Here is a 27480-nt window from a genome sequence, read left to right as displayed (position 1 = left end):
CAGTGACTGTTCTTGTAGGAATCAACTCATTTTGAGAATTTGTAACCACGGTCATGCCACACTTCTTCGGTACACATTGCACTGGCGAAATCCAAGAGCTATCAGAGATGGGGTACACAACCCCGACATCCAACCACTTGATCACCTCTTTTTTCACAACTTCTTGCATTGCTTCGTTCAATCTTCTTTGATGATCCAAGGAAGGCTTTGCATCATCCTCCAAGATAATTTTGTGCATACATAATGCGGGGCTTATTCCCCAAATATCAGCCAAAGTCCATCTAATTGCCTTTTTCTGTTTTTGAAGCACCACCAATGTGGCATCAACCTACATGTTAGTAAGGCAAGAAGAAAGAATAACTGGTAAAGTAGACTTTGAGCCTACGAACTCATAGCTGAGGTGTGGAGGAAGTGGCTTCAACTCCAACACCGAAGGCTCCTCAATTGAAGGTTTAGTTTGTGGAGTCTTTCTATTCTCGAGATCCAAAGACAATTTCTTAGGCTCATAAGAATAAGATCCCATTCCATGTAAAGCATTCACGCAGTCCACTCGGCTTGCATCCTCATTGACATCAAGATTCAACAATAAGGCCTCTAATGGGCCCTCCACATTGATCATTGCACTAGTGTCATCAATTATCACTGTTGTAATGAGGTCAACAAAAGATCACACCTTGGTACTGTTGGGCTTTTTCATAGATGAAAGACTACCTTTTCATCACCCACTCGGAAGGTGAATTCCCCTGCTTCCACATCTACCAATGCCTTCCCCGTAGCTAGGAAAGGTCTGCCCAGTATGATAGGAACTTCGTAGTCCACCTCGCAGTCCAAGATCACAAAATCAGCTGGCAAGATAAATTTGTCCACTCGGACAAGAACATCATCAATAATACCCAAGGGTCTCTTCATCGATCTATCCGCCATTTGTAACCTCATGGAAGTTGGCCTAGGTTGCCCAATACCCAAAGTTTTGAAAACTGAGTAGGGCATCAAATTGATACTAGCTCCCAAATCACATAGAGCCTTGGCAAAATTCGCACTCCCAATGGTGCAAGGAATGGTGAAAGCACCGGGATCTTCAAGCTTCGGGGCCATTGGATGCACTATAGCACTAACTTGGTGAGTCATCTTTATAGTTTCACAATCCATAGAACGCTTCTTTATGACCAAGTCTTTCATGAATTTTGCATATCCCGGCATTTGTTCAACTGCCTCCACCAAAGGCACATTAATAGATAAGCTTTTCATCATGTCAATGAACTTTTTAAACCGATTATCATTCTTTTGCTTCGCGAGCCTTTGAGGATAAAATGGAGGTGGCCTTGGCAAAGGTGCCTTGGCTTTAGGCACAACCGGCTCCGGCATGTCAATTATGTGTTCCCTAGATGGGTTCACATCATTTAGAGTTTCCACCTCGACATTTTGAATATCAATCCTCACTTCGTTGTTCACATTTTCATCAACCACATCTTCAACTACCAAAGGGACTTCATTTTCTTGCAGTTCAACATCATCATCCAAGATTTACTTTTGGTTGGAGGCATTCACATCATCGCCTCTCCCACTTCTCATTGTAACCACCATAACATGATTGTTCCCACCCTTTGGGTTCACTACCGTATCACTTGGTAGAGCACCCTTAGGGCGAGTATTTAAAGGCTGAGAGATTTGGCCCAATTGTACTTCCAAGTTTCTGATAGAGGTATTGTGGGAAACTAACTGTGCATCAGAATCCACATTCTTCTTAATCATCTATTCAAACATCATTTCAATTCTGCTCATATCATTGCCAAAAGAACTAGGACCTTGAGATGGAAATGGGGGTGGATTGTTCGGTTGTTGGTACATTGGAGGCCTTTGAAAGCCTTACCCCCGATTTCCTTGGTTTCCATTGTTCCATCCACCTTGACTGTTACTATTACAATTCCCTTGGTTGCCTTGATTGTTGTTCTGATTTCCCCAGTTGTTGTTTTGGTTGTTGTTCCCCCAATTACCACTATTTTATTGTTGGTTGCCCCAATTGCCTTGAGGTCTCCACTATTGTTGGTTGGAAGAGTTGCCCCATTGGCCTTGATAGTTGTTTACATATTGAACCTCTTCACTTTAGTCATCATAAACATCATTTTGAAATCCATCACAGTCATCATCAAATTGCTCAGAATTCCCTTGGTTTTGTTGCCTTCTTTTGTTGACAAGCATATTAACACCCTCCATGGCATTCACTTGGCGATGATTTTGAACTTGTTGCAACTATGCCTTTGCCAATTGGTTCATAGTAGTGTAAGCTCAGCTATAGCTTGCCCATGGTCATGTAATTCCTTGTGCAAATGAATAACCGTAGGGTCACCTTGAGGCACATTGGCTCTACTTTTCCATGTAGAAGAAGTGTCAGCCATCTCATCAAGTACATCACATGCCTCATCATACGACAACTTCATAAAGTTGCCCCCGGCAAGTTGGTTCACTATGCATTGATTTGTTGTATTGATGCCCCGATAGAAAGTTTGTTGGATCATAGCCTCAGTTATATCATTGTTGGGGCATTCTTTCACCATTGTTCTATACCGCTCCCAAATCTCGTGCAAAGGTTCCGTGGGATCTTGCTTGAAAGCCAATATCTCATCGCGCAATGCCACCATATGCCCCAACGAGAAAAATTTAGCAATGAACTTATCCGCCAACTCATCCCAAGTTGTGATGGAATGGTTGGGGAGTCTCTCTAGCCAATCCAATGCCTTCCCCCGAAGTGAGAATGGGAAAAGCCTCAACCTAAGAGCATCCTCGGACACATTCATCTGCTTTCTCCCCCAACATGTATCCATGAACCCCTTGAGATGTTTGTAGGCATTTTGATCTGCAGCACCTGTGAAATACCCACACTGCTCAAGTAAGGTCAACATCACGTTGGTTATTTGAAAATTGCCTGCCCGGATTCGGGGTGGGACAATAGCACTTGCATAGCCCTGGTTCGGAAGCACTCTGAGAACCACTCTTGGAGGTGGCGAAGGAGAGTCTGGAATTTCACCATTCGGATTAGCATTGGCATTGCGGCCTCTATGTTGTCCTTGAGGTACAGGAGGCACCTCATCTTCCCCGACATCATCTACCTCCTCCCCTGCAATCACATTTCCAAGAGGGTCATTAGCGTTGTTCGCTGCCATTTTAGTACCTGAGTAATGACACAAACAAGTAAGTAACAAAGAAGGAAAGAAGAACAATACACAAAACAAACTAAATAGATAGCCAAAACCGTTAACTCCCCCGCAACGGCGCCAAAAAGTGATCACAACCTACTCTGCACTACTAATTATGTAGCGAGAGAGGGTCAGAGCAGCTTTTACCCGATTTTGGGTCGGGATCGATATCACAGAGAGCTAGAATTGGAATTGAGTGTCTATTTAGCTTAGAATTGCGTAAGTGTTCCAAATTACACTTCTAATCATTTTTGTGGGTTTTCTTTATAATTCTACTTTTATCAAACTACAAATTATAATTGCAACAAGATTAATCTAAGAGATAAGCTAAAAGGGTAATTCAAATGGTTTAAAGGGAACTAGGGTAGTGACATCTGCCTAGGTGGTCAATTGACGGGTACTTGAGTCTAAGGCACAATTGACATGATTGGGGAGTATGATATAACCGTTGCACTACTTTACCCACTCTACACCTCTCTGTGGTTCAAGTGATTTTGCCCAATTGACTTTCTCAAGACCAACTGGGTATGCAAATTTATCCAAGCAACTTAGGGTTCAAGTCGGGTATTACTTTCTTGAGGTTTAACCCTTTAATTGGGGCTATCAATCTCATGAGTATGCCCCAATTCCTTGTTGGATCAATTTCAGAGACTTGGCTCTCTTTCTCAACAAGAGCCCTAGTCAACTAAACACAAACTAGTGTTTGTAACCACTAAATTAGCAACTAACTATGAAATTGACCCAAATATCAAACACCCATAGTCAATTTATCCCTAAAATACAAGGCCCGTCAATTACCCATACTAGGGTTGAAGATAAACTCATATTAATTAATTACTAAGAAAAAATAAAGATTCAATGTTGCAAAGTAGATAAAATTGCCCAAAATGGCTACATGAGTTGTTCCCACGAGCGCGACTGCTTCTAAAAATTATCTGATACCCTAAAAATGGAAAAAGAATCTATTTATACTAAGCTAAAAAATCTGGACAAAATTGCCCCTGCGGGGTTAGTGCAGACCGCCCAAAATGGTGTGCGGCCGCACTAGGGCTCTAAACTCGAAGATCTAGTTCTCTGAACTCGGGCTCCGCGGACTGCACAGAATGGACTGCGGCCGCAGAGGCTTCTAGTGCGGTCCGCACTAAATAGACTGCGGACTGCATTGGCTTGAAAGCTCCAACTTGACACTTCTCTGATTCTCAACTCTGCGGACCGCACAAAATGGTAGTGTGGCCGCATTGCCTTCAGTACGGACCACACAAAACCTAGTGCGGCCACACTACCTCTTAGCCTGGAAATCATGCTCTCTGAATCTCCTAGTGCGAATTGCACAAAGTGGTGTGCGGCCGCACTGGGCCTGTTTTGCCTGAGGTTGTCTTGTCTTTGGCACTTGTGCAAGTTTCACTCCTTTTGAATTGATCTTTGACATTTTGTCACTTTGTTGAGCAAACATGCAATCAAGCAAAACTTGTGAGCCTTTCGGGACTATTTTGTGTGAATTTCTAATCAAATCATAAGAAAGAATGTGTATAAAATACGTCAAAATCCCTAGTTATCAGTTATCCGACTAAAAAAGGAAAACGAGAGACTTTGGGCTCAACTACTTGAAGAAAAATAGGCTGCAAATGCTAGATTGGACCTGGTTCTCAAAACCATTGTTGTCTTTTCCTCCAAGCCTCCTTCCTTTAGTGCTCCCTAGGATCCTCCCTAGTTTCAAGCTATTTTTGCTCTAACTTCCTGTGGCTGCTGTTTTACTTGTGTTTACTTGTTTTTATGATGGCATGTCGAACTTAACCATTACTGCTCCTGTATTGCTTAGTCCAATGTAAACATTAATAAAATAGCTCCCTTTTCTTTGCGTGTACAATATTGTGCTCCTCCGGCTTCTCTTTTTTGTCATGTTGTGTGCACATATGTGGCATGAGCTAGCTGTGTTAGACTTCTTTATGCTTATTATCTGCTTGTGCTCTTCGACACACGTGTTCTTTTTAATGATGCCAAAAGGGGAAAAAGAAGTGAATGATGTTGTTGGGTAATATTATACATGTGATAAAAAAGGGGGGGGGGGGTCTGAGATTAAGGGGGAACTAAAAATGACAAGGAGGGAGATCTAAGATTAAGGGGAACTGGTATCTCATCTGGTTAATTATGATCCAAACAATTGTTTTCCATGCCTAAGTTTGTCATCATCAAAAAAGGGGAAATTGATGGGTTTTCAATGTCTTAGCCTTATGCTTCCTATGTTTTGATGATCTAACAAACTTACTATGAAGAACCAGATAGAGAATCTGTTCCACAGGATACATTTTATATGAACTTGTCAGCAAATGGACGAACGACGCAGAGAGAAACACAACAGGGACCTAGTGACCTGGTTCCTTAGGGTTCTCTGACAGAAGTACAGGTCAAGTGCACAGCTGGAACGTAGCAGAAAAAAGTGACCATCGAGCAACTGTTACAGAAGAGGAACACAACCAGGACTTGGTCCGTTGGTGTGTCCTGACAGAAGTACAAAGTCCAATATCCAGCTGGAATGCAACTGCCCAGAAGTGGTTGTGCAGACAGTGCAGCAGTTACTTCTCACTGGGAATAAGTACACCAAGAGTTGACATCACTATCTATTGTGATATCTTTTGTGATAAAACAACCTGGTGCAAGATACACCATTACTTGTGCATTCAGTGATATTCTCTCAAGAAGAAAAAGCATTCATCTGGCATTGAAGTCACTGGTGTGTCAAGAATAAGAAGATAACTCCATTAAGGATCAGTTTCTAAACAAGTCTTATGTACATCCATAGTTGAGTTGTAATCTTGTTAATTATTCTACATTGTAATTCCTAGTTTGCTTTCTCAGAAGCGCTATCTTAGGAACAAACCAAATTCGTAAACTTTAGAGTTTATGTTGTGACTAGGAATAGTCATAAGTTAAATCCTCTATAACTAGGAGTGTTAGAGAGTGGCTTATGGTGGTTGCATCATAAGTTAGTTTGAAGTCATTGCAATAGGGTGTTTGCAAAGTGACTTGTAATAGGTAGATTACAAGTTATTTGAGTTAAAAGCCTACAAGAGTAGGTCGCGGTTTTTTGATCCCTTTGTGTGGGATATTTCCACGTAGAAAATCTCTTGCCTTCTTTACATTCAGTATTTACTATATTCTACGTATCAGTCTCATAGAGGACCAGGTACTCTACAGTTTGGTGGACTCATATAAGCTATCATCTATGTTCTAGGACATATGATTCAAATGCATGAACCTGGTTCTTTAAAGTAGTATTTTCACTTACAATCTCACTAACCCTAAGTTCCATGTTCTTACACTTTGCTTTCAAAATCACATATTCCTTAGACAACTGTGCCATTTCATTGTTTACATCCTCAGATTTCAGCAATGAAATCTAGAAGTAACTTAGATAGCCTTTCTTTAGACAAAAATTTAATCTTGTCTTTGAGATAAATTACACTTACCTCAGATTCCTCATCAGATTCTCCAATGGCCATAAGTGCTTGTTCATCTCCATCTTCATCATGTGAGCTTTCATCTAAGATTTCTCTCCAAGCAGCAACCATAGCCTTTGTTGATCCTTTGTTCTTCTTGGGTTGAACATGTTCCTTCTCTCCATTTCTTTGTTCAACTCTTTCCTTCTTCCATTCAATTTCCCATTGAGGGCAATTTTTGATGTGGTGATCAATCTTCACACACTTGTAGTAACCCTCATTGGTTTCCTTTTTAGGAACCATTGGTTTACTGTAGCTTCTACTTCTTAAAGGACCCTTTCCTCTCATTAGGTACTTCTTGAAGTCCTTTGTGATCATAGCCATTTCATCATCTTCTAGTTCAAAACCTTTAGTGATTCTGAGTGCCAGACTCCTTTCCTTCTTGGGTACATCCATCTTCATGGTTTTCCTTCTAAGTTCATAAGCAGTGAGATTTCCAATTTACTCCTCCAACTTAAGAGTGGAAATGTTCTTTGATTCCTAAATGGCAGTGATTTTGCTCTCCAAATGATTGGCAGAACACTTGTCAATATCTTCTCAACTCTGTCTTCTTCAGAAATAATTCTTCCAAGAGACTTAAGTTCATTTGTCAGTGTGGTGAACCTTGTATATATCTCTTGGATGGTTTCCTCTTCCTTTATGGTGAAATTCTCATATTGAAAATATAGTAGTGTTCCTATGGACCTATTCACTTGAGGTGTTCCTTCATGAGCTACTTGTAAAGTGTCCCAAATTTCCTTAGCAGTGGTGCAACTTTGAATTCTACTGTACTCGTCTGGACCAAGTCCACACACAAGCCATTTCTTGACCTTAGCATTCTTCTCCTATTTCCTCAAGTCCTCAGCATTGCAGTCACCTCTTGTTTTTGGCACATCTACTCCTTCAGCATTTTTCTTCATGGTAGCCAGGGGACCATCAGTGACAATGTCCCATAGCTCTTACTCCTTGATGTGGTCTCTCATTCTGTTTTTCCAACAGGAGTAGTACTGTCCATTGAAGAGTGGTGGCCTAGTAGTGGATTATCCTTCCCAATTTCCAGGTGGTGCACTCATCTTGATCTTCTCCAAAGGTGTTAGCCTCTTCAAGGATAACCCGCTCTGATACTAATTGATGTATTAACTTCAATACCACACAAGAGGGGGGGGGGTGATTTGGGTAGTGTCCATTTTTTTGCTTAAACTGATTATGGAAGGACCTGGTTCTTCTAAGTGTTCCTTAACCTATTATTACCGAAATAGTAAATGCAAAAAGTAAAGAACACAAGTATTTTACGCGGAAAACACCTGGCTCAAAAGGTGAAAAAATAGGACCTACTTATCAGTAGGATTTACCCGAATTCTCCACTAAATCACTGAGCCAAAAATTGCATTTACAAAATACTTTTGTAAACCTAGGATTAACTTTAATCCCATTGTGGCAAACAACCTCTAACTGTTGCGACAACTTCAAGTTAACTCTAACTTGAATACTCTGAGTACCTATTACAATTGCCTCTAGATAAAGCTGAAAGGTGCAACATGAAAACACATAATTAAATTGAACTAGAATAAAAAACAGACACTTGGAACTGGTTCTTCTATCTGGTTTATGTAGCTTCATGTTTGCAAACTCGAATCACATATGAATTGCTTTCAAAATGCCTTACTATTTTGCTCTCAATTTACGTTTAACTTCTGCTTTTGTGCATACCTATAAAATGAGAACATCCTGCAATATGTAGAGTTAGTAGATGAAGAAATAACTAGAGTTCTAATGCTACTCTTCCTTGGTGGAAGAGTTCTAGTTGATCTCAACTTCTAACTCCTCCCTTATCTTGGATAATGTTCTCTTTGAGTAAGGGGTTCTTCTCCTTATCAATTATGCAACCTTTTAGATCAGGAGATATCAATTATACCAAGTTAAGCTTATCTCCTTCACATGCATCCCACATGCTCGAATTTGCCCGTATCTATGCACACTAGGGATGGACCTGGTTCATGTGTGAGCTCCCTTTGTCCATCTTCAAAACAAACCTTCACTTGGGCCAACAATCAACAATGTTTCTTACTACACTTCACTGCTTCATACAATAAGCTCAATCAAGTGTTTATTATAGTCACATTCTCCAATAAGTCGTATTCTCTCATATTCTCAAGCATAGGATCTCAAATATTCCTCTTGATTTTACCGTCTCTTTTTTAAAATTGGCCGTGTTGATATAACCTAAAGAGCATCCTCGTACAATAGCTTAATTTATGGATATGATCAGATGTTCAGACTACGGTGAGCCAATGTAGAAGAAAAAGGTCGAGGTCCTAATTGAAATTGGATGCGGAGTTATCATGAAATATACAACGAAAAATATTGCAAATGCTCAATGACCATTACCATTGACACTCTATTAGTGTTCATATATTCGGGTGAAAATTGTATGACATAAAGTATTGTTGACTAAATATTTTGGTCGTTTGAAAATAAAACTTTAATGGTGTTTGTAGTGATTATTCAAATAGAGTGCAAGGTCAAAAAAAGGATGAGATGAAGAAGAAGAATATGAATGCACACACGCTGGGGGAGAGATTTTTTTGAGATGGAGGGTATTATTGTACCAATTACAATAGTGTAGGGATAATTTTGACCCTTCTCCGTTATTTTAATTTAGGTGAGTTTTAAGTTAGGCCAATGAGACGATGACACGTGAAAATTAATTAAGTTTTTTTTACTTGGAAAGGCTGTTAGTCGTAAGGGCATTCTTGAGCCGAAAAGATAAAGGTGAGGGTAATTTTTACAAAATAGGTAGACGGAGGGTAATATTGTACCAACTCCAATAGTCTAGGGATAGTTTTGGCCCTTTTCCGTATATTAAAAGGGGATAGTATTAAATACTACTTCCAAAGAAAGAACTTAAAGGTTTGTTTTATAGAATGATGATTAGACCGGCTATGTTATATGTGGTTGAGTATTTGCCAGTCAGGAGCTCACATATTCAGAAGATAGGATGTTGAGATGGATGTGCGGGCACACGCATGTTAGATAGGATTAAGAATGAAGTTATTCGGAATAAGGTGGGTATGGTGCCTATTGAGGACAAGATATGGGAAACACAACTTAGATGGTATGGACATGTCAGGAGGAGAAGTATAGACGCCCCGGTAAGGAGGTGTGAGATGTTGACATTGGATGCCTTAGGAGAGGTATAGGCCAAAGAAGAGTTGAGGTGAGATGATTAGGCATGACATAGTGCAACTACAACTGACAGAGGACATGACCCTTGATAGGAAGATGTGGAGGTCGAGGATTAGGATAGTAGGTTAGGTAGTTTAGATTATTCATACTGGTAGTGTTACTGGTATTAGGTTTCTTTGAATACCTGTCGTTTTTTGCATTTCAATCACTTACTATCTTGTTATGTATGCTGCTTTTACATGGTTTCTCGGTGTTGTCCCGTCTTGTTTTCTTGTTATTATTGTGGTACCTAGGCTTTCTCGAGCCGATGGTCTATTGGAAACAACCTTTCTACCTCCATAAGGTAGGGATAAGGTCTGCGTATACACTACCCTTCCCAGAGTCTACTATGTGGGTTTATACCAGATATGTTGTTGTTGTTCCAAACAAAGAACCTCGGTATATGTAACTTACCATTTGATCAGAGGTTGCCCAATAGGGGCCTGCCCACCGATTATAGCTCGATGGTGGTGAAAATAGTGTAATACTGTATATATATATATATATATATATATATATATATATATATATATATATATATATATATATATATATAGATTTATTAAATATTTCAATATCTTTTGACAATAAATCCAATTAAATTGTACATTAACTTAAAATTATTATAGGAACTTACAAGTTTCAAATTGAGAATCCGTTTCATCCTACTTATACATTATTTAGGCGCATGTTACAGTCTCACCAAAAATTCTTTTCTCGCCTACTTTATATTCACTCTCCACATGGCCACCTTCATTCAAATGTTTTTGAAGATAACTTAAGTTTAGAAATTAAACTGATTGTGTCATTGCACGACACTCCAAGTTACCAATCTTGTATACGGTCGAGATCGAATGCTTTCGATCTAGATACTTGAGAGGTCGTCCGAAGTCTGAGTTCGGGTAAGACCAAGTTCGAGCTCGAGGGACCAGACCCGAGTTCGAAGGCGAAGCATGATGCATACCAAGGTCGGGTATGCTCGACCTCGAAATAGTATCATTATAAATTTGTACCAGAACGAGTTAGATTCCTTCCACCTCCCCAGAGTCATGGCGCAAATCCCGGAATATGATTGTACAATTTTGTACTAGGCGGTTAGACAACTGTACCAAGAATATTCCTTACTGTAAATAGAAATATTCCTTATTTAGGACTCCCCTATTATATAAAGGGGACACAAATCATTTGTAAGATATGTTATCATCACTGAAAAAGAATTTACTCTCTATCTTTTTGCTTACTATTCATCAGCATTGTCCTTTAGCTCAATTGTTCTTACTTTATTTTTATCACTTAATCATCCATACTGCACTAAGACACCTCGAGGTCACTGCTGCTAAGTAATATTGGTTTGATTAACTTCTATCTTTTATTTCTAATACATATTTCTTGATTATTAATTGGTATTGAACTAAATCACATCTCTTTAAACCACTAATTAAATTTAATTGTTACTCATATTTTCGAGGTAAACAATTTGCTGCCCACCGTTGGCCTAATGATAATAGTGATTATTTCTTTACTGATTCTCGTTACACGTGTTGATTTTACACTTTTTCTTGTCAAGATTTGTTGATTTTCAGGCTGAAACATGTCTAGCTCATAAAACGCACTCATTCACGACAACAAAGGTCTTTGAGAAAATAACAATGCAGGAGACGGTGTACCACTGATAAACCTAGGGGAAGTGCCAAATGTGAAACCTGTTGATGTTAATTTAGACATTGCTTTGAATGTATATCTAGGTGCGAGATATACACAGGGAAGCTCGGCCCGGTGGCCAAAGAACACAAGGCATGGAAGAAGGGGGAGTTAGCCACCAAGTGATTCGAGATGCTTCAAAGCTCAACAAATTGCCATTGCTCAAATTCAGAGTCAGAATAGAACTCCAAACACAGCCGAACCAGTAAACACGACGTACTGAACCAACGCTAGAGAGGCCCAACGAAAGAGGCTCGGGGACTGACCCCACGATTGTGAAAATGCTCGAGGAACTAACCAAGAGGATCGAGTTCGGAGAAAAGAAAATTGAAGAAAATTATAAGAAGGTGGAAACTTATAACTCCTAGGTAGACCAGATACCAGAGGCACCTCTAGTTTTTAAAGGTTTAGATGCCAAAAAGTTCATACAAAAACCATTCCCCCCAAGCGCGACTTTGATGCCCATCCCCAAGAAGTTTTGCATGCCCAATATACCCAAATATAATGGGACAACCGACCCTAACAAGAATATTACTTCATACATTTGCGGGATCAAAGGAAATGATTTGAATAACGATGAAATCGAGTCAGTTTTGTTGAAAAAGTTTGGGAAAACACTATCAAAGGGAGCCATGATTTGGTATCATAACTTGGCTCTTAACTCCATTGATTCATTTGCTATATGGGCAGATGCCTTTTCGAAAGCACATGACGAGGCCATAAAGGTGGCCACGAGAAAATCGGGCATCTTCAAAATAAAGAAAAGGAACGATGAGATGCTAAGGGAGTTCGTGTCCCGATTTTAGATGGAAAGAATGGAGTTACCACCTGTCTTCAATGACTGGGTAGTACATGCCTTTATGCAGGGTCTGAATGAAAGGAGCTCAATCATATCTCGACAATTGAAGCAGAACTTGATCGAATATCCAGTTGTGACATGGTCAGATGTGCACAATCGTTATCAATCAAAGATTAGGGTCGAGGACAACCAGTTGGGAACCCCTTCAGGTTCAGTTCATCCTAACAGATTCACAGCCAATCCCCCGAGGGATACAGACCAAGAATCGAGATTCAACAAAGTACAATATCAGCCATATGCCGATCGAAGGAACAATGACACGAACCGCAACACTCCTCGGAGCGATCGGAGAAAGGATCGAGGTCAAAGTTCTTGGGGACTCATGAGTAAGAGCGGGTTAGATAAGCACACCGACCTCGCTAAGGCTCCCCGATTATCAGAATACAACTTCAGCATTGATGCGTCAGGGATTGTCTCAGCTATTGGGAGAATAAAAGACACCAGGTAGCCCAGCCTAATACAAACCGATCCTTCTCAAAGGAAATCAAATTTGATGTGCAAGTATCATGGTATGCATGGTCATCAAACAGAATATTGCAGATAACTGAACGAAGAAGTGGCTCGTTTGTTCAATGAGGGCAACCTTCGATAATTCCTAAGCAATCGGCCTAAAAATCACCTCAGAGAAAGAGATGCAAGGAAAAATGAGCAAGAAGAACCGCAACATGTAATCCACATGATCATTGGCAGATTCGATGTCCCCCAACGACTTGTATTCAAACACACCAAGGTGTCATTTATAAGAGAAAAATGGACTTAGAGCTATGTGTCCGAGGACGTCTTAACGTTTTATGACGAGGAAGCAGAAGGCATATCTCAGCCTCACAACAATGCCCTGGTAATCTCTATCGTGTTAAATAAAATTCAAATTAAACGTGTTTTAGTGGATCTAGGTAGCTCAGCAAACATAATCAGATCGAGGGTCGTGGAACAACTCGTCCTGCAAGATCAGATTGTACCTGCACCCCGGGTCCTGAATAGCTTCAACATGGTAAGCGAAACAACAAAGGGAGAAAACATCTTGCCACTAAACGTAGGCGGGACCATACAAAATACGAAGTTCCATGTCATCGAAGATACACAACATGAGGGAAGTGCCTTCAACTCTTCACTAGATGATTAAGTTCCCAACAGAGGAAGGAGTGAAAGCAGTCTACGGAGAGCAATATGCTGCAAAGGAGATGTTTGCGATCGAGGAGGTGGTGCCGGTACTAGAGCCTTTGACCTCGGAAAAATCGAGCATCGGGGGTACACCGGAAGCCAAATAGTAATTACAGCCTCCAGCCTCGATGGAATCAGAACAACAAGTAACGAAGACAAAGATGAGGATTTTCTTACTCCCCGAACCTTTGTCATTCTCGAAGAATCCGATAATACCAAATCAATTATCGAGGAGCTGGAGCAGGTCATTTTGATCGAATACATGCCCGAGAAAAAGGTATACCTGGGGATGGGATTGACTCCCGAACTCAGGAAAAAACTCATTCAATTTCTTATTGATAATATGGATTGCTTTGCTTGGTCCCATTTAGATATGACAGGGATTTCACGGAGATCACCACACATCGGCTGATCACAGATCCCATGTTCAATCTGGTAAAGCAAAAAAGGAGGCCTCAGTCCGAGGTAAAGCATGCTTTCATAAAGGACGAGGTAACCAAACACCTTAAAATAGAATCTATTCGGGAGGTAGAGTACCCCGAGTGGCTAGCCAATGTAGTTGTAGTTCCTAAAAAGAAACAAACTTAGAATATGCGTAGATTATAAGGACTTGAACAAGGCATGTCCAAAAGATTCTTTCCTACTACCCAACATCGACCGTATGATCGATGCCACGACCGGCCATGAGATCCTAACTTTTCTCGACGCCCACTCCGGGTATAATCAGATTCAAATGAACCCGGAGGACCAGGAAAAGACTTCATTTATTAAAAAATTTGGGACATATTGTTATAATGTAATGCCCTTCGGGCTAAAAAACGTGGGGGCCACATACCAACACCTAGTTAACAAAATGTTTAAAGAACAAATAGGTAAAACAATGGAATTTTACATTGACGATATGTTGGTTAAGTCTCTACGCGCAGAGGACCATTTAACTCATTTGTAGGAAACCTTTGAAATCTTGAGAAAATACAACATGAAGCTCAACCCGGAGAAATGTGCCTTCAGAGTCGGCTCGAGTAAGTTCCTCGATTTCATGGTGTCGAATAGGGGCATTGAAATTAACCCCAATAAGTTCAAGGCCATCGAGGACATCACGATCGGGGATTGTGTGAAGGCCATGCAAAGATTAACCGGTCAAATAGATGCTCTGGGTCGATTCATTTCGAGGTCATCAGATTAGAGTCACTGGTTCTTTTCTTTCTCAAAAAGAAAAAGGATTTCGCATGGACCCCAAAATGTCATCAGGCCTTAGAAGACTTAAAGCGATATCTGTCGAGCCCACCTTTGCTTCACACCCTGAAGATAGATAAAAAAAACTCTATCTATACTTTGCAGTGTCCGAGTTAGCAGTAAGTGGGGTACTAGTTTGAGAAGAGCAAGGTACGCAACTTCCTATTTATTACGTAAGTCGAACTCTAGGAGAAGCTGAAACTAGGCACCCTCATTTAGAAAAATTAGCACTTGCATTGATAAGCGCATCTAGAGAGCTAAAACCATATTTTCAATGTCATTCTATATGTGTATTAACCACATACCCCCTTTGAAATGTTTTGCATAAGCCCGAGCTATCGGGTCGATTGGCCAAATGGGCCTTCAAGCTTAGCGGGTACGATATCGAATATCAACCCTGAACGACTATCAAATCTCAAATCCTAGTTGATTTCATGGCCGATATTACTCCAACCCTCATGCCCGAAGTGGAGAAAGAACTCCTGCTAAGCTCAGGTACAACATCGGGGGTATGGACCCTTTTCACAGACGGCGCCTCGAATGTGAAGGGGTCCGGGCTCGACATTGTTTTAAAGCCACCCATGGATACCATTAGGCAATCTATCAAAACTCCTAAATTAACTAACAATGAAGCCGAGTATGAGGCCATGATTATAGGTCTCGAGCTAGCCAAAAGCTTGGGAGCAGAAGTCATCAAAGCCAAGTGTGATTCTCTGTTAGTGGTAAATCAGGTAAACAAAAGTTTTGAGGTTTGAGAGGATAGAATGCAGCGGTACCTGGATAAGCTACAGGTAACTTTGCACCGCTTCAAGGAGTGGACTCTGGATCACGTACCTCGAGAACAAATAGCAAGGCCAATGCACTTGCTAATCTGGGATCATCGGTGGAAGAAGATGACATCGTCCTGGGGACTGTTGTCCAACTATCGAAGTCTGTGGTTGAAGAGGGCCATGCCGAGATAAGTTCAACAAGTTTAACATGGGACTGGAGGAACAAGTATATCGACTATTTGAAGAATGGAAAGCTCCTATCGGGCCACAAAAAATCGAGGGCCCTATGAGCCAAGGCTGCTAGGTTTGTATTAGATAAAGATAGAACGTTGTACCGAAGAATATTCAATGGACCATTGGTAGTGTGCTTGGGGCCAGGGGACACCGATTATGTTCTACGAGAAATTCACGAAGGCACTTGTGGGAACCATTCCGGTGACGAATCTTTGGTTCGCAAAATTATCAGAGCAGGATACTATTGGGACAACATGGAAAAATATATTAAGGAATTTGTCAGAAAATGTGATAAATGTCAATGATTTGCACCGATGATCCATTAGCCCGGAAAACAACTCAATTCAGTCTTATCCCCATGGCCTTTCTTGAAATGGGGAATGGATATAGTCGGCCCTTTACCAATGGCCCCAGGTACAACTAAATTCATTTTGTTTATGACTGATTATTTTTCTAAGTGGGTAGAAGCATAGGCTTTCGATAAGGTCTGAGAAAAAGAAGTCATCGACTTTATCTAGGACCACATCATATGTCGATTCGGGATACCTGCCGAGATTGTGTGTAAAAAGAAATTCATTGGTAGCTAGGTAACAGAGTTCCTAGAAGTGCATAAAATAAAGAGGATTTTATCGACACCATACCACCCAACCGGAAACGGACAAGCCGAGTCAACAAATAAAACTATCATTCAGAACTTGAAGAAAAGGTTAGATGATGCGAAGGGAAAATGGAGAGAAATTTTACCCGAGGTCCTTTGGGCATATCAAACAACATCAAAGTTCAGCATGGGGGCCCACCCTATATTCTCTAGTATATGGTTCCGAGGCCCTCATCCCCGTCGAGGTTGGAGAACCCAGCGCCAAATTTCGACATGCATTGGGGGAGTCAAACCATGAGGCCATGAATGCTAGCCTTGAATTGTTAGATGAAAAGCAAGAAGTAGCGCTTGTTCAGATGGCTGCATAGAATCAAAAGATTGAAAGATACTACATTAGAAGAACCAACCTTCGACATTTTGGAATCGGGGACTTAGTCCTAAAGAAAGTCACCCTCAATACTCGACATTTAGGAAGGACCGTACCGAGTCCTCGGAGTTGTCGGTAAAGGATCTTACAAACTTAGAACAATGGAAAGTCAACAACTGCTAAACAATTGAAACATATCATTGCTCAAACGATACTACTGCTAAGATACAGCTTTATCCGTTTTTAAAACTAACTCATTACAGATCTTGGATCGAAGGCATACAATCTCGAAGGCATCGTTTTTTACACGAAGACCTTAGGTTTTAAAGCATGTGTTGCACTCATATTCCCTTAGATCAGATTTTGTCCCAAATGGGTTTTACCGACAAGGTTTTTAACGAGGCAACAACTATGTGCTACCTAAGGAAAACTCAATAGTATCTAAGGCATCTTTTCAATCAATATCGAATACTGGGGGGCTTCACCCTCGGATGGTTATATTTTGAGGAAAATGCTTCACGCCTAAGAGGGTCTCGATAGGAAAACTTTATAATGGGTCAAACGGTCAGATGAACCGTGTCCGTATAGAATAGTCGAGCCCCAACGGCAAAACATGTACACATGTATCAATTATTTGAAAAAACATTCTGTTAATATCAAAACACTTTGTGTCTCGAAGAAGTCTACTATTATACGAGCTCTACATCCTATAGGAAATGACTCAAGAGCCAAAGCATAAAAGCACTCCCCGAATACCCGGGGACTGTCATCGACAGTCAATACTCCGAGTCATCAAAAACACGAACTTATAAGAACTCAAAGAGGCATCCCCTCGAAACAAAGACCAAGGACAATATACTCAGGGACTAAATTTTTCGAAAAAGTTTGGAAAGTTATCGGGAAACAAGTCCAAGTGACGAACCCGAAGGCTCCGGCCATACTAACGAGGGAAAATTAAATTTTCACTAAGTCTTTTAGCCGAAATGAGGGAAAATTTATATAGCCATTTTAGAAGCCGAGATGGCCCAACTTAAAAAGCCTAAGGGCCAATTTTAAAAGATCCTAAGGGCCAACATATAAGAGCCTATGGGCCAGCTTAAAAGAGCTTAAAGGCCAAAAGCATATAGGAGTCCCAGACCGTTCTCACTCAACCCGGACCCAAGAGTCCCACTGTTCTGAGCTCGCATCAAATTGATTTAAGCTTAGCTCGAGGACCATATAAAACATTAAGGGGTATTATATTGAGCAATAAAAACCTAAGGGTTTATTATGTTACGAGTCTGAACCGATACTCGAGCTGAGTATTTGAATCATCGATATTTTCCACAAACGGGGATAAATAAAATTCAACACAAGCTGAGGATAGAGCAAAAAGATACTTTATATTCATAAGGGAAATTTACAAAACATATTTACAACGCCCACAAGGGTCCCTTGCACAAAAAAGAAAACCTAATCTATTTTCGGGGTCACACCCTCGGGAGAGCCATCTTCAGAAACTGCATCTTCAGCGGCTCTATCTTCGGGAGTCTCCTATCCCCCGGGAACTTCTTATTCACCTTCCTCGTCCCCGGAGCCACTCGCTAGATCATCATCATCGGAGGAGACAAGAAACCTAGCATCGGTCTCTCACATATTTGCCTATGCTATCTCCTCGGCAAGGTTGAACCCTCGGGCATGAATTTTTTTGAGAGTCTCCCTCCGAGCATGGCACTTAGCCAATTCATTGCTACATTTTCCTCGGTCGGAGGCCTCCCTCAACTCAACTTGAATGGTCGTGACTCCCCTCAAGTATATGGAAATGGATTTATCAGCCGCAACCTTCATCTTCTCAGCTTTAGCCTTAGCCTGTACAGCTTCGGCCCGGGCTCTAGCTAGCTCAGTATCTAACTCCTCGATTTTCCTGGCCTGAGACAGACCCTTTGCTTCAATGCCTCAAAGCTGAGTTTCAGCCGAGGCCAGTTGGGCTGTATCAGCTTCTATATCGGCAGTAAGCTGATCCATGTTTTTCTTCCACTAATGACAATCAGCTCTAACTTTATCAACTTCGCCCCGGAGCTGCCCAATCATCTCTAGCTTTTTTGCAGCTGAGATATTGAAGTGATAGCCCCCAAAGTAGAGCCAAGAAGGCCGAACTCTGTTAAAATCACAGTTACCTGCTCATCCAGCTCGGACTCATTTTTTTGAGCTTTGGCCAATGCGATCCGTAGATTCTTAAGCTCCTCTTCCTTTTGGCTACAGAGGAGCCTCAAGGCTTTCTCTTTGCCAGAAACTTTCTTGAGCTCGGCCTCACATTGGCTCAACTCAGCTCTAAACTTTACGATGGCCTATACGCGAAATGGAGAGATATCAGTCAAAAGAAAAAGAAAGGGAAAATTACAATAATGGAAGTAAATACTTAACCGGGAGAGGAGATGTTGAGCCTCTTCGAAGATGGTGGATGCATCATTAAGGTCATTTACATCCTCAATCCCAATGTAGCAACCCTGAAAGGGATCGTCCTTGATGACCTTTCTCGGATCGAGCATACACAGAACGTTGGCTTCTTCGATTGCCCCTTCAGAATTAGTTGGCAAAGAAAGGGAGTGACCTATTGTCGCAGCCCCGAGCTCTTCACTCGGGGTGTTCTTATTAGCTTTGGGGGTCTTAGCATTTACCCCTCCGGTATAGTTGTTGAAGATGGAGGGATAATCTCAACCTCCGGGGATACGGGGGCCTTGCCCGCATCTTTCTTTGGGGTTCCCTTACCACGGGATGAGGTTTCCAGCTCGGAAGTTTTGGAAGCCTTGATCGGTTTCTTGGTTCGAGGCACCAACGCCGACTCCTCACCGTCATTTTCTTCATCATCCAGGGAATCATGGGCTGAATTTGTGTCCGTTTGAGCAAACCTTTTCTGCAACCTTCGAGCAGGGGTTTTCTTATCATGAGGGTCTTCAGGCTTCGAAACCCTTTTCCTTTTGTTGTCCCTCTTTGATTTCGGAATTGAAGGCTTGGTCTTTTCCCCGGGTGGATCCGGCCTCATCCCGAATGCATCACCAAGGCCTACGTAAGTGAACGTTAGTAATTTGATGCCAACAATATACGAAGGATGTTTGAAACTTGGGAAAAGCACTCACCATGGTTCTTGGCCTCCCGCTGGCCCTTCGATAATTCATGCCACTTAAGCTCATCGTAAGAAGAGGTGGCAGCTAACTTTCGGACCCAATCCTCGAGGTCGAGCACCACTTAGGGCACCCAAGCATTGGTTGCCAAAAGAAGGATAAAGATGTTATAAAATGTGAAAGCAGAATATGAATAGATACTGGGAAAATGAACTCCACTTACGATTGAAGTTCCACCTCTCTAGGAACAGTATTTTATCCCCGGGGATGACATTCGAGGTTCTTACTCTAACAAATCGGCTCATCCAACCCCGATCTTTGGTTTCATCAGTATTGGCAAAGAAGGCTTTCGTTGTTTGATATTGTAGCTTGACAAGCCCTCAAAATAACTGGGGCTGATACAATCGAATCAGGTGGCTGAGGGTGAATTCCAACCCTGGGCCTTCTCGGAAAAATACCGCAGCATGACCACAATACGCCAAAAAGAGGGATGAATCTAACCGAGGGTGACTTCGTATGTTTTGCAGAAGTCGATCACCACCGAATCAAGGGGACCCAGTGTGAAGGGGTAAGTGTAATCACTTAAGAACCCCTCCACATGGGTAGTAATGCTTTCCTCGGGACTCGGGATATGAATCACGACCTTCTCTCCCCAGCCACAGTCCTTCTTCACATCCTTGATGAGCTTCTTCGATATCAAGCTAATATATCGAGATGCGTGCTCGCATCGACTTGGGACATCGGGGGCATTCTCGATGCTAAAGTCATTCTTAATTATGCAAGGACCGGGGGTGATTTCCTCAAGAGTTGGCGACACCACCGGTTTGGCCGGTCGGGAGGCAGAGGAAGACGATGCTTTATCCTTTTTATGGACCATTTTGAAAGTTTTAGCCATGGTTGTAAGCTAAAGAATATGGGTTGCACAGGGATGTGGTATTTCTTGCAAGAGCTTGGCATTTTTCGATGCTTAAAGAGGCGGTGAAAACGGGTGATTAGAGAAAGAGATGAAGATGGGAAAGATGTGAACAGAGAGTAAAGTTCTTTACTCAGAGGAATCACCTCATATTTATAGATGGGCAACGACGGTTCGGCGGCGCTAATGGCTGACCAATACTGGCGAGCATTCAATGTTTTGGGGAAATGGACCAACGGGACGTTTCGATCACTGCAAACGCCTGCATCACGAAAATGACATCATCATAGGAGGTTCGAGAAAATCGGGGTTCAAATCATTTCTTATCATCTTACTCTAAGAAATGCAGGGACTATCTGTATACAGTCGAGATCGAAAGCCTTTCGATCTAGATACTTGAGAGGTCATCCGAAGTTCTAGTCCGGGTAAGACCAAGTTCGAGGTCGTGGGACCAGACCCGAGTTCGAAGGCAAAGCATGATGCACACCCGACCTCAGAATAGTACCGTTATGAAGTTGTACCATAACGAGTTAGATTCATGTCACGTCCCTAGAGTCATGGCGCAAATTCCGGAATATGATTGTACGATTCCGTATTAGGCGGTTAGACAGCTGTACCAAGAATATTCCTTACTGTAAGTAGAAATATTCCTTATTTAGGGCTCCCTTATTATATAAAGGAGACCCCAATCATTTGTAAGACAACTTATCATCACTGAGAAAAGAATATATTATCTACTTTTTTGCCTACTGTTCATCAGCATTATCCTTTAGCTCCATTGTTCTTACTTTATTTTTATCGCTTAATCGTCCTTACTGTCCTAAGCCACCTCGAGGTCAATAAGCGGTAGGTCACTACTGCTAAGTAACATTGGTTTGATTCACTTCTATCTTTCATTTCTACTTCATATTTCTTGATTATTAATTGGTATTGAACTAAATCACATATCTTTAAAACCACTAATCAAATATAATTGTTACTCGTATTTTTGAGGTAAACAAATCTGAAGAACATGAACGTTCAAGCAGTATTTTTTTTTCCTTTTTTTTCTTTTTAATGTTCGAGGAGTCTGTATCCCGATCTGAAATCTATCAACCTCTAACTTTATTGAGATTCTCTTAGTAAGATAAAATATTGAAAAAATAACATTGTATAGCTGCTCTCAAAATAATAGGCGATATATATACACACACTTTTACAATTATCGAATGTAAATAATTTCAATCGCGGGCTAAAAGTAATCTTCGCCCTAAAATATTAACCAATACATCCACATAAAATTACTGTTGCCGAGAGAGACCAAAGATGAAATACCATGACGAACGTATGAATACAATTTAAAGCTTGTCATAACATTTTTGTTGTAATAGCCACACATCCTACAAGTTTCTCATATGTTAATTCTCACAAAAAATGCAATAGGTAGAATACGCACTCAAGAATGCATCACATTATTTGAACATATCACCGGATTGCATAAAATATTAACTCAAGAATGTTCTATTGTTTTATAACTATATATTGAACCAAAGATTAATGGTTGCCAGAAACAATCCAGTTATATAGAGTAAGGAGTTATGCATGTTCTGGAAAAAAAATGGTGAAATTTGAAATAAGTAGAGAACAAGTTAGGTGTGGATAGACTATTCAAACTTTGTAACAGTACATACAAATCTTATGCAAAGAAATCAAACATTCAAACCAAATGATTGAAATTTCACCAACCCTTTAACAGGAATTGCATGATCCTAACTACTATATCAATCAAGAATAATATCCAAGTTATCTGTTTTTCTTTGCCCCCATCCCCTCCAAATGTGAAGTGTTCACATAATCTAATTCAAGATTCAAATTAATATGAAGTCCAAATTCAGTCTGACAAAACCAAGTTGGACAATACAATCGTCTCGGAAACTTGCAAATCTCAGGCTAAAATATTTTAATTAAATGCAGTTAAGATCTCAACAGACACATTGTTCTCTTTAAAGGTGGCCAAATTAAATAAAATTTTAACCAGCAACTTGGAATTTTGCCACTAAAACCTAGACTCTTCAAGCATGCGTCATGATACAGCAGAATGTTAATTATTTAGATGGAAATATATAGTTACAATGGATCAATATATATTCTTGAATTATTCTTTACTGAACTGTCACATGCATGTGATAACTATAGATAAATGTTACTTATCATGATACACTGGCAGATCATTGAATATTCACAATTAAAAGACTTCCAATATTGAATGCAATCCAACCGAAAAGAAAAATGACAAAACTGGTTTTTACACATTTTTGTTTTCCCTTTAAAAACTACGTGTAGTAATAAAGTCAACGATGGGGTAGTTCATAGTTGTAGTTAACTGCAAGCGTGTTACCGAGTATTACTAGACGTGTCTTCTTTTAGTAATTAAAGAGCTCAAAATGTTCAAAGATTAGTATTGTTCAACAATTGATGATCACCTTACTCGAGCAGGAAATTTTCTTATTTGCTTCTTTTGATGGATTCAACTCCAAACACATTTATTGTCTTCCATTTATGCTTATCTGCAACATGGAGTATTGGTAACAGTAGGCCCCAAAAGAGGGTATCTCAAAACATAGTGCACACACTTCAACACACAACCTATACATGCATATTTACTAAGCATGCAAAGAGGGGAAAAAGAGAGGCAAAAATCAGGACGAGTGGAGATGAAGGAAATTAAGAACAATTAATCCAAATAGTCATGCCACTCAATATCTTAAATTAAAAATAGTCGACGGACGTATAATGTATGTATAATTCATGTATAATATATGTATAATTGTATATAATTAATATATAATCTATGTGCATCAGCTAGAAAAAGTAAATAATGAATCTGACCGGTTATTTGTGTAACAAATACATACTATAGTTTAGTATTCATATATTTTAATTTTATCAGTATCATGATGTTATTATAAGTATCGAATGTAAGTAAATATTTTACAGTGACGAAAAAGTGAGAACTAAGAAGTGATGATTTTTCAAAAAGAAGCTAAAAAGGTGTTAAACAAAATTTTCAAAGAAAAACAGAAACTAGGTAGGCGGTCACCAACACTCTAACCTACCAAATGTTGCTAACCAAAGAAAGAAAAACTTAGATCACCTATGTAGAAAGACAATTATTTTGAGTTTTCTTAAGAAAAAAATGTCAGGAATATAAAAAAAAAAGTAAAAAAAAAAAAAAAAAACGAAAGAAGAAAGAAACAAAGGTTTTGGGCGGCAATTAATGCTAGCGGCGTGGCTAACCAAATGCAAAGAGTCAACGCTCCATTTCACCCCTTAATTTTGCCCTATAAATTCCCTCTACACCTGTTCCTATTTTCTTCATCCCTTAAAACTTAATTTCCTCTCTTTTTTCTCCAATATTATTCATCTTTAATGACATTACCAGTGAAAAATATGGTTTTTCCAATGGTACTACTAAGGCTAGCAGAATGGCTAGTGTACAAACTTCTAGCAAACTCATGTTACAGAGCTGCAATGAAAGTTAAAAACTCTGGTTTCTTTCTCAGAAACTCATCTTTTAAATCATCTCATCAAATTCCTTTGTACCCTAGTATAAGCAAGTGTAATTTACATGGAAGAAAATCAGAAACAGTTGCATGTGACATTCAGGGCACACTTCTTAGATCTGAATCTTTCTTCCCATATTTCATGTTAGTTGCTTTTGAAGGTGGTAGCATTTTCAGAGCCTTTTTCTTACTTCTATCAAGTCCCCTTTTATTGGTTCTTGATTATGAACTTAAACTAAGAGTTATGATCTTTATTACATTTTGTGGGCTAAGATTAAAGGACATGGACAGTGTTGGAAGAGCTGTCTTGCCTAAGTTTTATCTTGAAAATTTAAATGTTCATGTTTATGAGGTGTTGAAATCAGCAGGGTGTAGAGTGGTTTTCACAAGTGTGCCTAGAGTTATGGTGGAAGGTTTTCTTAAGGAGTATTTAAGTGTTGATAATGTTAAAGGGACTGAGTTGCATAGTGTTGGGAGCTATTTTACTGGATTGATATCAAGTTCTGGGATACTTGTAAAACCTAGAGCAATTAAGGAATTTCTTGGAGAAAATAAACCAGATATTGGCATTGGAAATTCAAGTTTTCATGATCACCTCTTTATTTCCCTGTGTAAGACATATAAATACTGAACAAGTCATAAAACACACAAATAGCTTAATCCTTATCACTTGTTTCATTTCTATTTTCTTCATCATATGACTCTTAACACATTTCTCCCAATAACTTAAATCTTGTATGAACGCGTAATACTTTGTGCACAAGAGCATTGGTACCTTGCTTGAAGCGGTGTCACATGACGCCACCTCGTTGAATTGTAATTTATATGTATAAATAATAAATAAAATTAAAATATTGAATAAAGTATAAAAAATGACACCGCTATTGTTGTAGTAATTTGTTCATTTATTTACTTTTTCAAATATTGACATCACTAATAAAAATTCCTAACTGCTGTTTAAGAAATCATATGAAAAGATCTTCAACGGCTTTGGCCCCACTATTCTTCACGTAAATTTAAGTACTAATATTATAATGATATTAAAGTTTCAAGGCAGATGACTGTCTACTTTTAGTCTATTCATTAAGAGAAAAATGGTGATATAAGTCAACGAACATTTTATTACTCATTGTACTCCGCTTTATACAAACATTTTTTTCATTTTTATTGTGTCTAAAATACATCTTTCTATTGAACAGGAAGCTTACGTGGTAAACAAGGAGGATGAAAAAAGTAGTTCAGTATTGACAAGGGAAAAATATCCAAAACCACTAGTATTTCATGATGGAAGGCTAGCTTTCCTACCTACACCTCTTGCAACATTAGCCATGTTTATATGGCTTCCAATTGGAATAGTATTAGCAATATTCAGACTCTTCATTGGCATATGTTTGCCTTACAAGATAGCCATTTTCTTGGGCACTTTAAGTGGTGTGCAGCTAAGGTTAAAGGGTACTGATCCACCAAGATCAGAAAATGGCAAAGGAGTACTCTATGTTTGCACTCATAGAACACTTTTGGACCCTGTTTTCCTTAGTACATCTTTGGGAAAGCCTTTGACAGCAGTGACCTATAGCTTAAGCAAAATGTCTGAGATCCTTGCTCCTATAAAAACTGTGAGATTGACAAGATCAAGAACAAAAGATGCCGAGGCCATGCAGAGATTGCTCAGTGAAGGTATTGTTACTAGTTTTTTATATATATGAAAAGTGTTAGAGTTAAAACCTAAAGATATTCTTAATATGGTAGCTTTGGCTAAGTTAGCACGCTTCTCCCAAGAAGCTTACATTATTAAGAGATCCTACATCTTTTGAGCTATCAACATAGGACTTAACCCACGCACCCAACAAATTGTGATTTTCCCACATCGAAAAACAAAAATGAATTAGAAGGCCTTTCTTGGTTAAAACAAACTTGATATTTCTTGTCTGTTTTAAAACTTGAAAGGACATGTTTGTCCAAGAAATAGGACGAATATTCTGAATAACCTTCTTCCAACTATATATTCAGGCTTCTATTAGAAGTGACTAAGTCAATTTGGAGCATACATAGTAGTTTGTTGTATCTTGAAAAGACTTGTCTCTATTTTCTTGTACATGGACAGTTATCTCTTTAAGGAAAGTCGTTGTCTGGTCTTAAAGTAATTTTTCTTACTCTCTGTTATTTCTATTATCTTAAAGGTGACTTAGTTGTTTGTCCAGAAGGAACCACATGCAGAGAGCCATATCTTTTAAGGTTCAGCTCCTTATTTGCAGAATTAGCTGATGAGATTGTACCTGTGGCTATGAACACAAATGTGAGCATGTTTTATGGGACTACTGCTAGTGGACTTAAGTGTTTGGACCCTATTTTTTTCTTAATGAATCCAAGACCTTCTTACACTGTTGAGATTCTTGGGAAAGTGCCCAAAGAGTTGACCTGTGCTGGTGGAAAATCTAGCCATGAGGTGGCTAATTACATACAGAGACAACTAGCTGCTGCATTGGGATTTGAGTGCACGAATCTTACAAGAAAGGACAAGTATTTAATGCTAGCTGGGAATGAAGGGGTAGTTGATAATCAGGATTCAAGAATAGTAGTAAATCCTAATTAATATTATAGGACATAGCTTTTTTATTTTACCCTCCTTTGTTATTTTCATTCTTAGTAGAGCAGATATAAATATGAGTACTATATGTTTATTACGCAACAGTGGTATGTAACTTTTTTACACTTCCCCTTCTCTTTTATTTATTTACTGTTGTTAGATCTCTCTTTTGGATTTCTCCAGATATGTAGATGTATCTTTCACGGTATTGATTAATGTGAAACCAATTCAAATACGGGTGAAAAATCATACCTTTCAATAAGAATTTTTCTAAATATCAAATCGTTTCTCAATATTGAGCAACGTGTATTCCTCTTTTGAACATAACATTCTTCAACCATTTTAGACATTTTTCTACGGAGAGATGACCAAGATATTGTGTAAAGAATGTAGATACAATCTCTACGTACTAAGTATAGAGCTACAGATTCACTTCTTAGGGTATGTTTGGTATGAAGGAAAATGTTTTTAATGGAAAGTATTTTCCTACAAAATGTTTTCATGGAAAATGAGTGG

At 39.6% G+C, this 27480-nt stretch overlaps 1 protein-coding gene across 1 annotated transcript; it reads left to right on the top strand.

Annotated features, from left to right (window-relative positions):
- Window positions 1–24186: 24186 nt before the first annotated feature.
- Window positions 24187–27197, top strand: LOC107764226 (glycerol-3-phosphate acyltransferase 1-like). The gene is made up of 3 exons (XM_075223262.1): window positions 24187–24991; window positions 25575–26054; window positions 26558–27197. The coding sequence occupies exons 1-3, from the start codon at window positions 24244–24246 to the stop codon at window positions 26968–26970; spliced, it is 1641 nt and encodes a 546-aa protein (XP_075079363.1). The 5' UTR covers window positions 24187–24243; the 3' UTR covers window positions 26971–27197.
- Window positions 27198–27480: the final 283 nt, after the last annotated feature.

This window comes from Nicotiana tabacum, chromosome 10, assembly GCF_000715075.1.
Source record: "Nicotiana tabacum cultivar K326 chromosome 10, ASM71507v2, whole genome shotgun sequence".
NCBI lineage: Eukaryota > Viridiplantae > Streptophyta > Magnoliopsida > Solanales > Solanaceae > Nicotiana > Nicotiana tabacum.
Note: the sequence above shows the minus strand (reverse complement) of the source record. Positions and strands in the feature narration are given on the sequence as shown.

What these genes read in the sequence shown, in the direction of transcription:
- LOC107764226 (XM_075223262.1), top strand. Translation starts at nt 24,244, where the DNA reads ATGACATTACCAGTGAAAAATATGGTTTTTCCAATGGTACTACTAAGG. An exon ending in CCTCTTTATTTCCCTGTGTA is followed by an intron (nt 24,992 to 25,574) that starts AGACATATAAAT and finishes TTTCTATTGAAC; the next exon opens with AGGAAGCTTACGTGGTAAAC. An exon ending in GCAGAGATTGCTCAGTGAAG is followed by an intron (nt 26,055 to 26,557) that starts GTATTGTTACTA and finishes ATTATCTTAAAG; the next exon opens with GTGACTTAGTTGTTTGTCCA.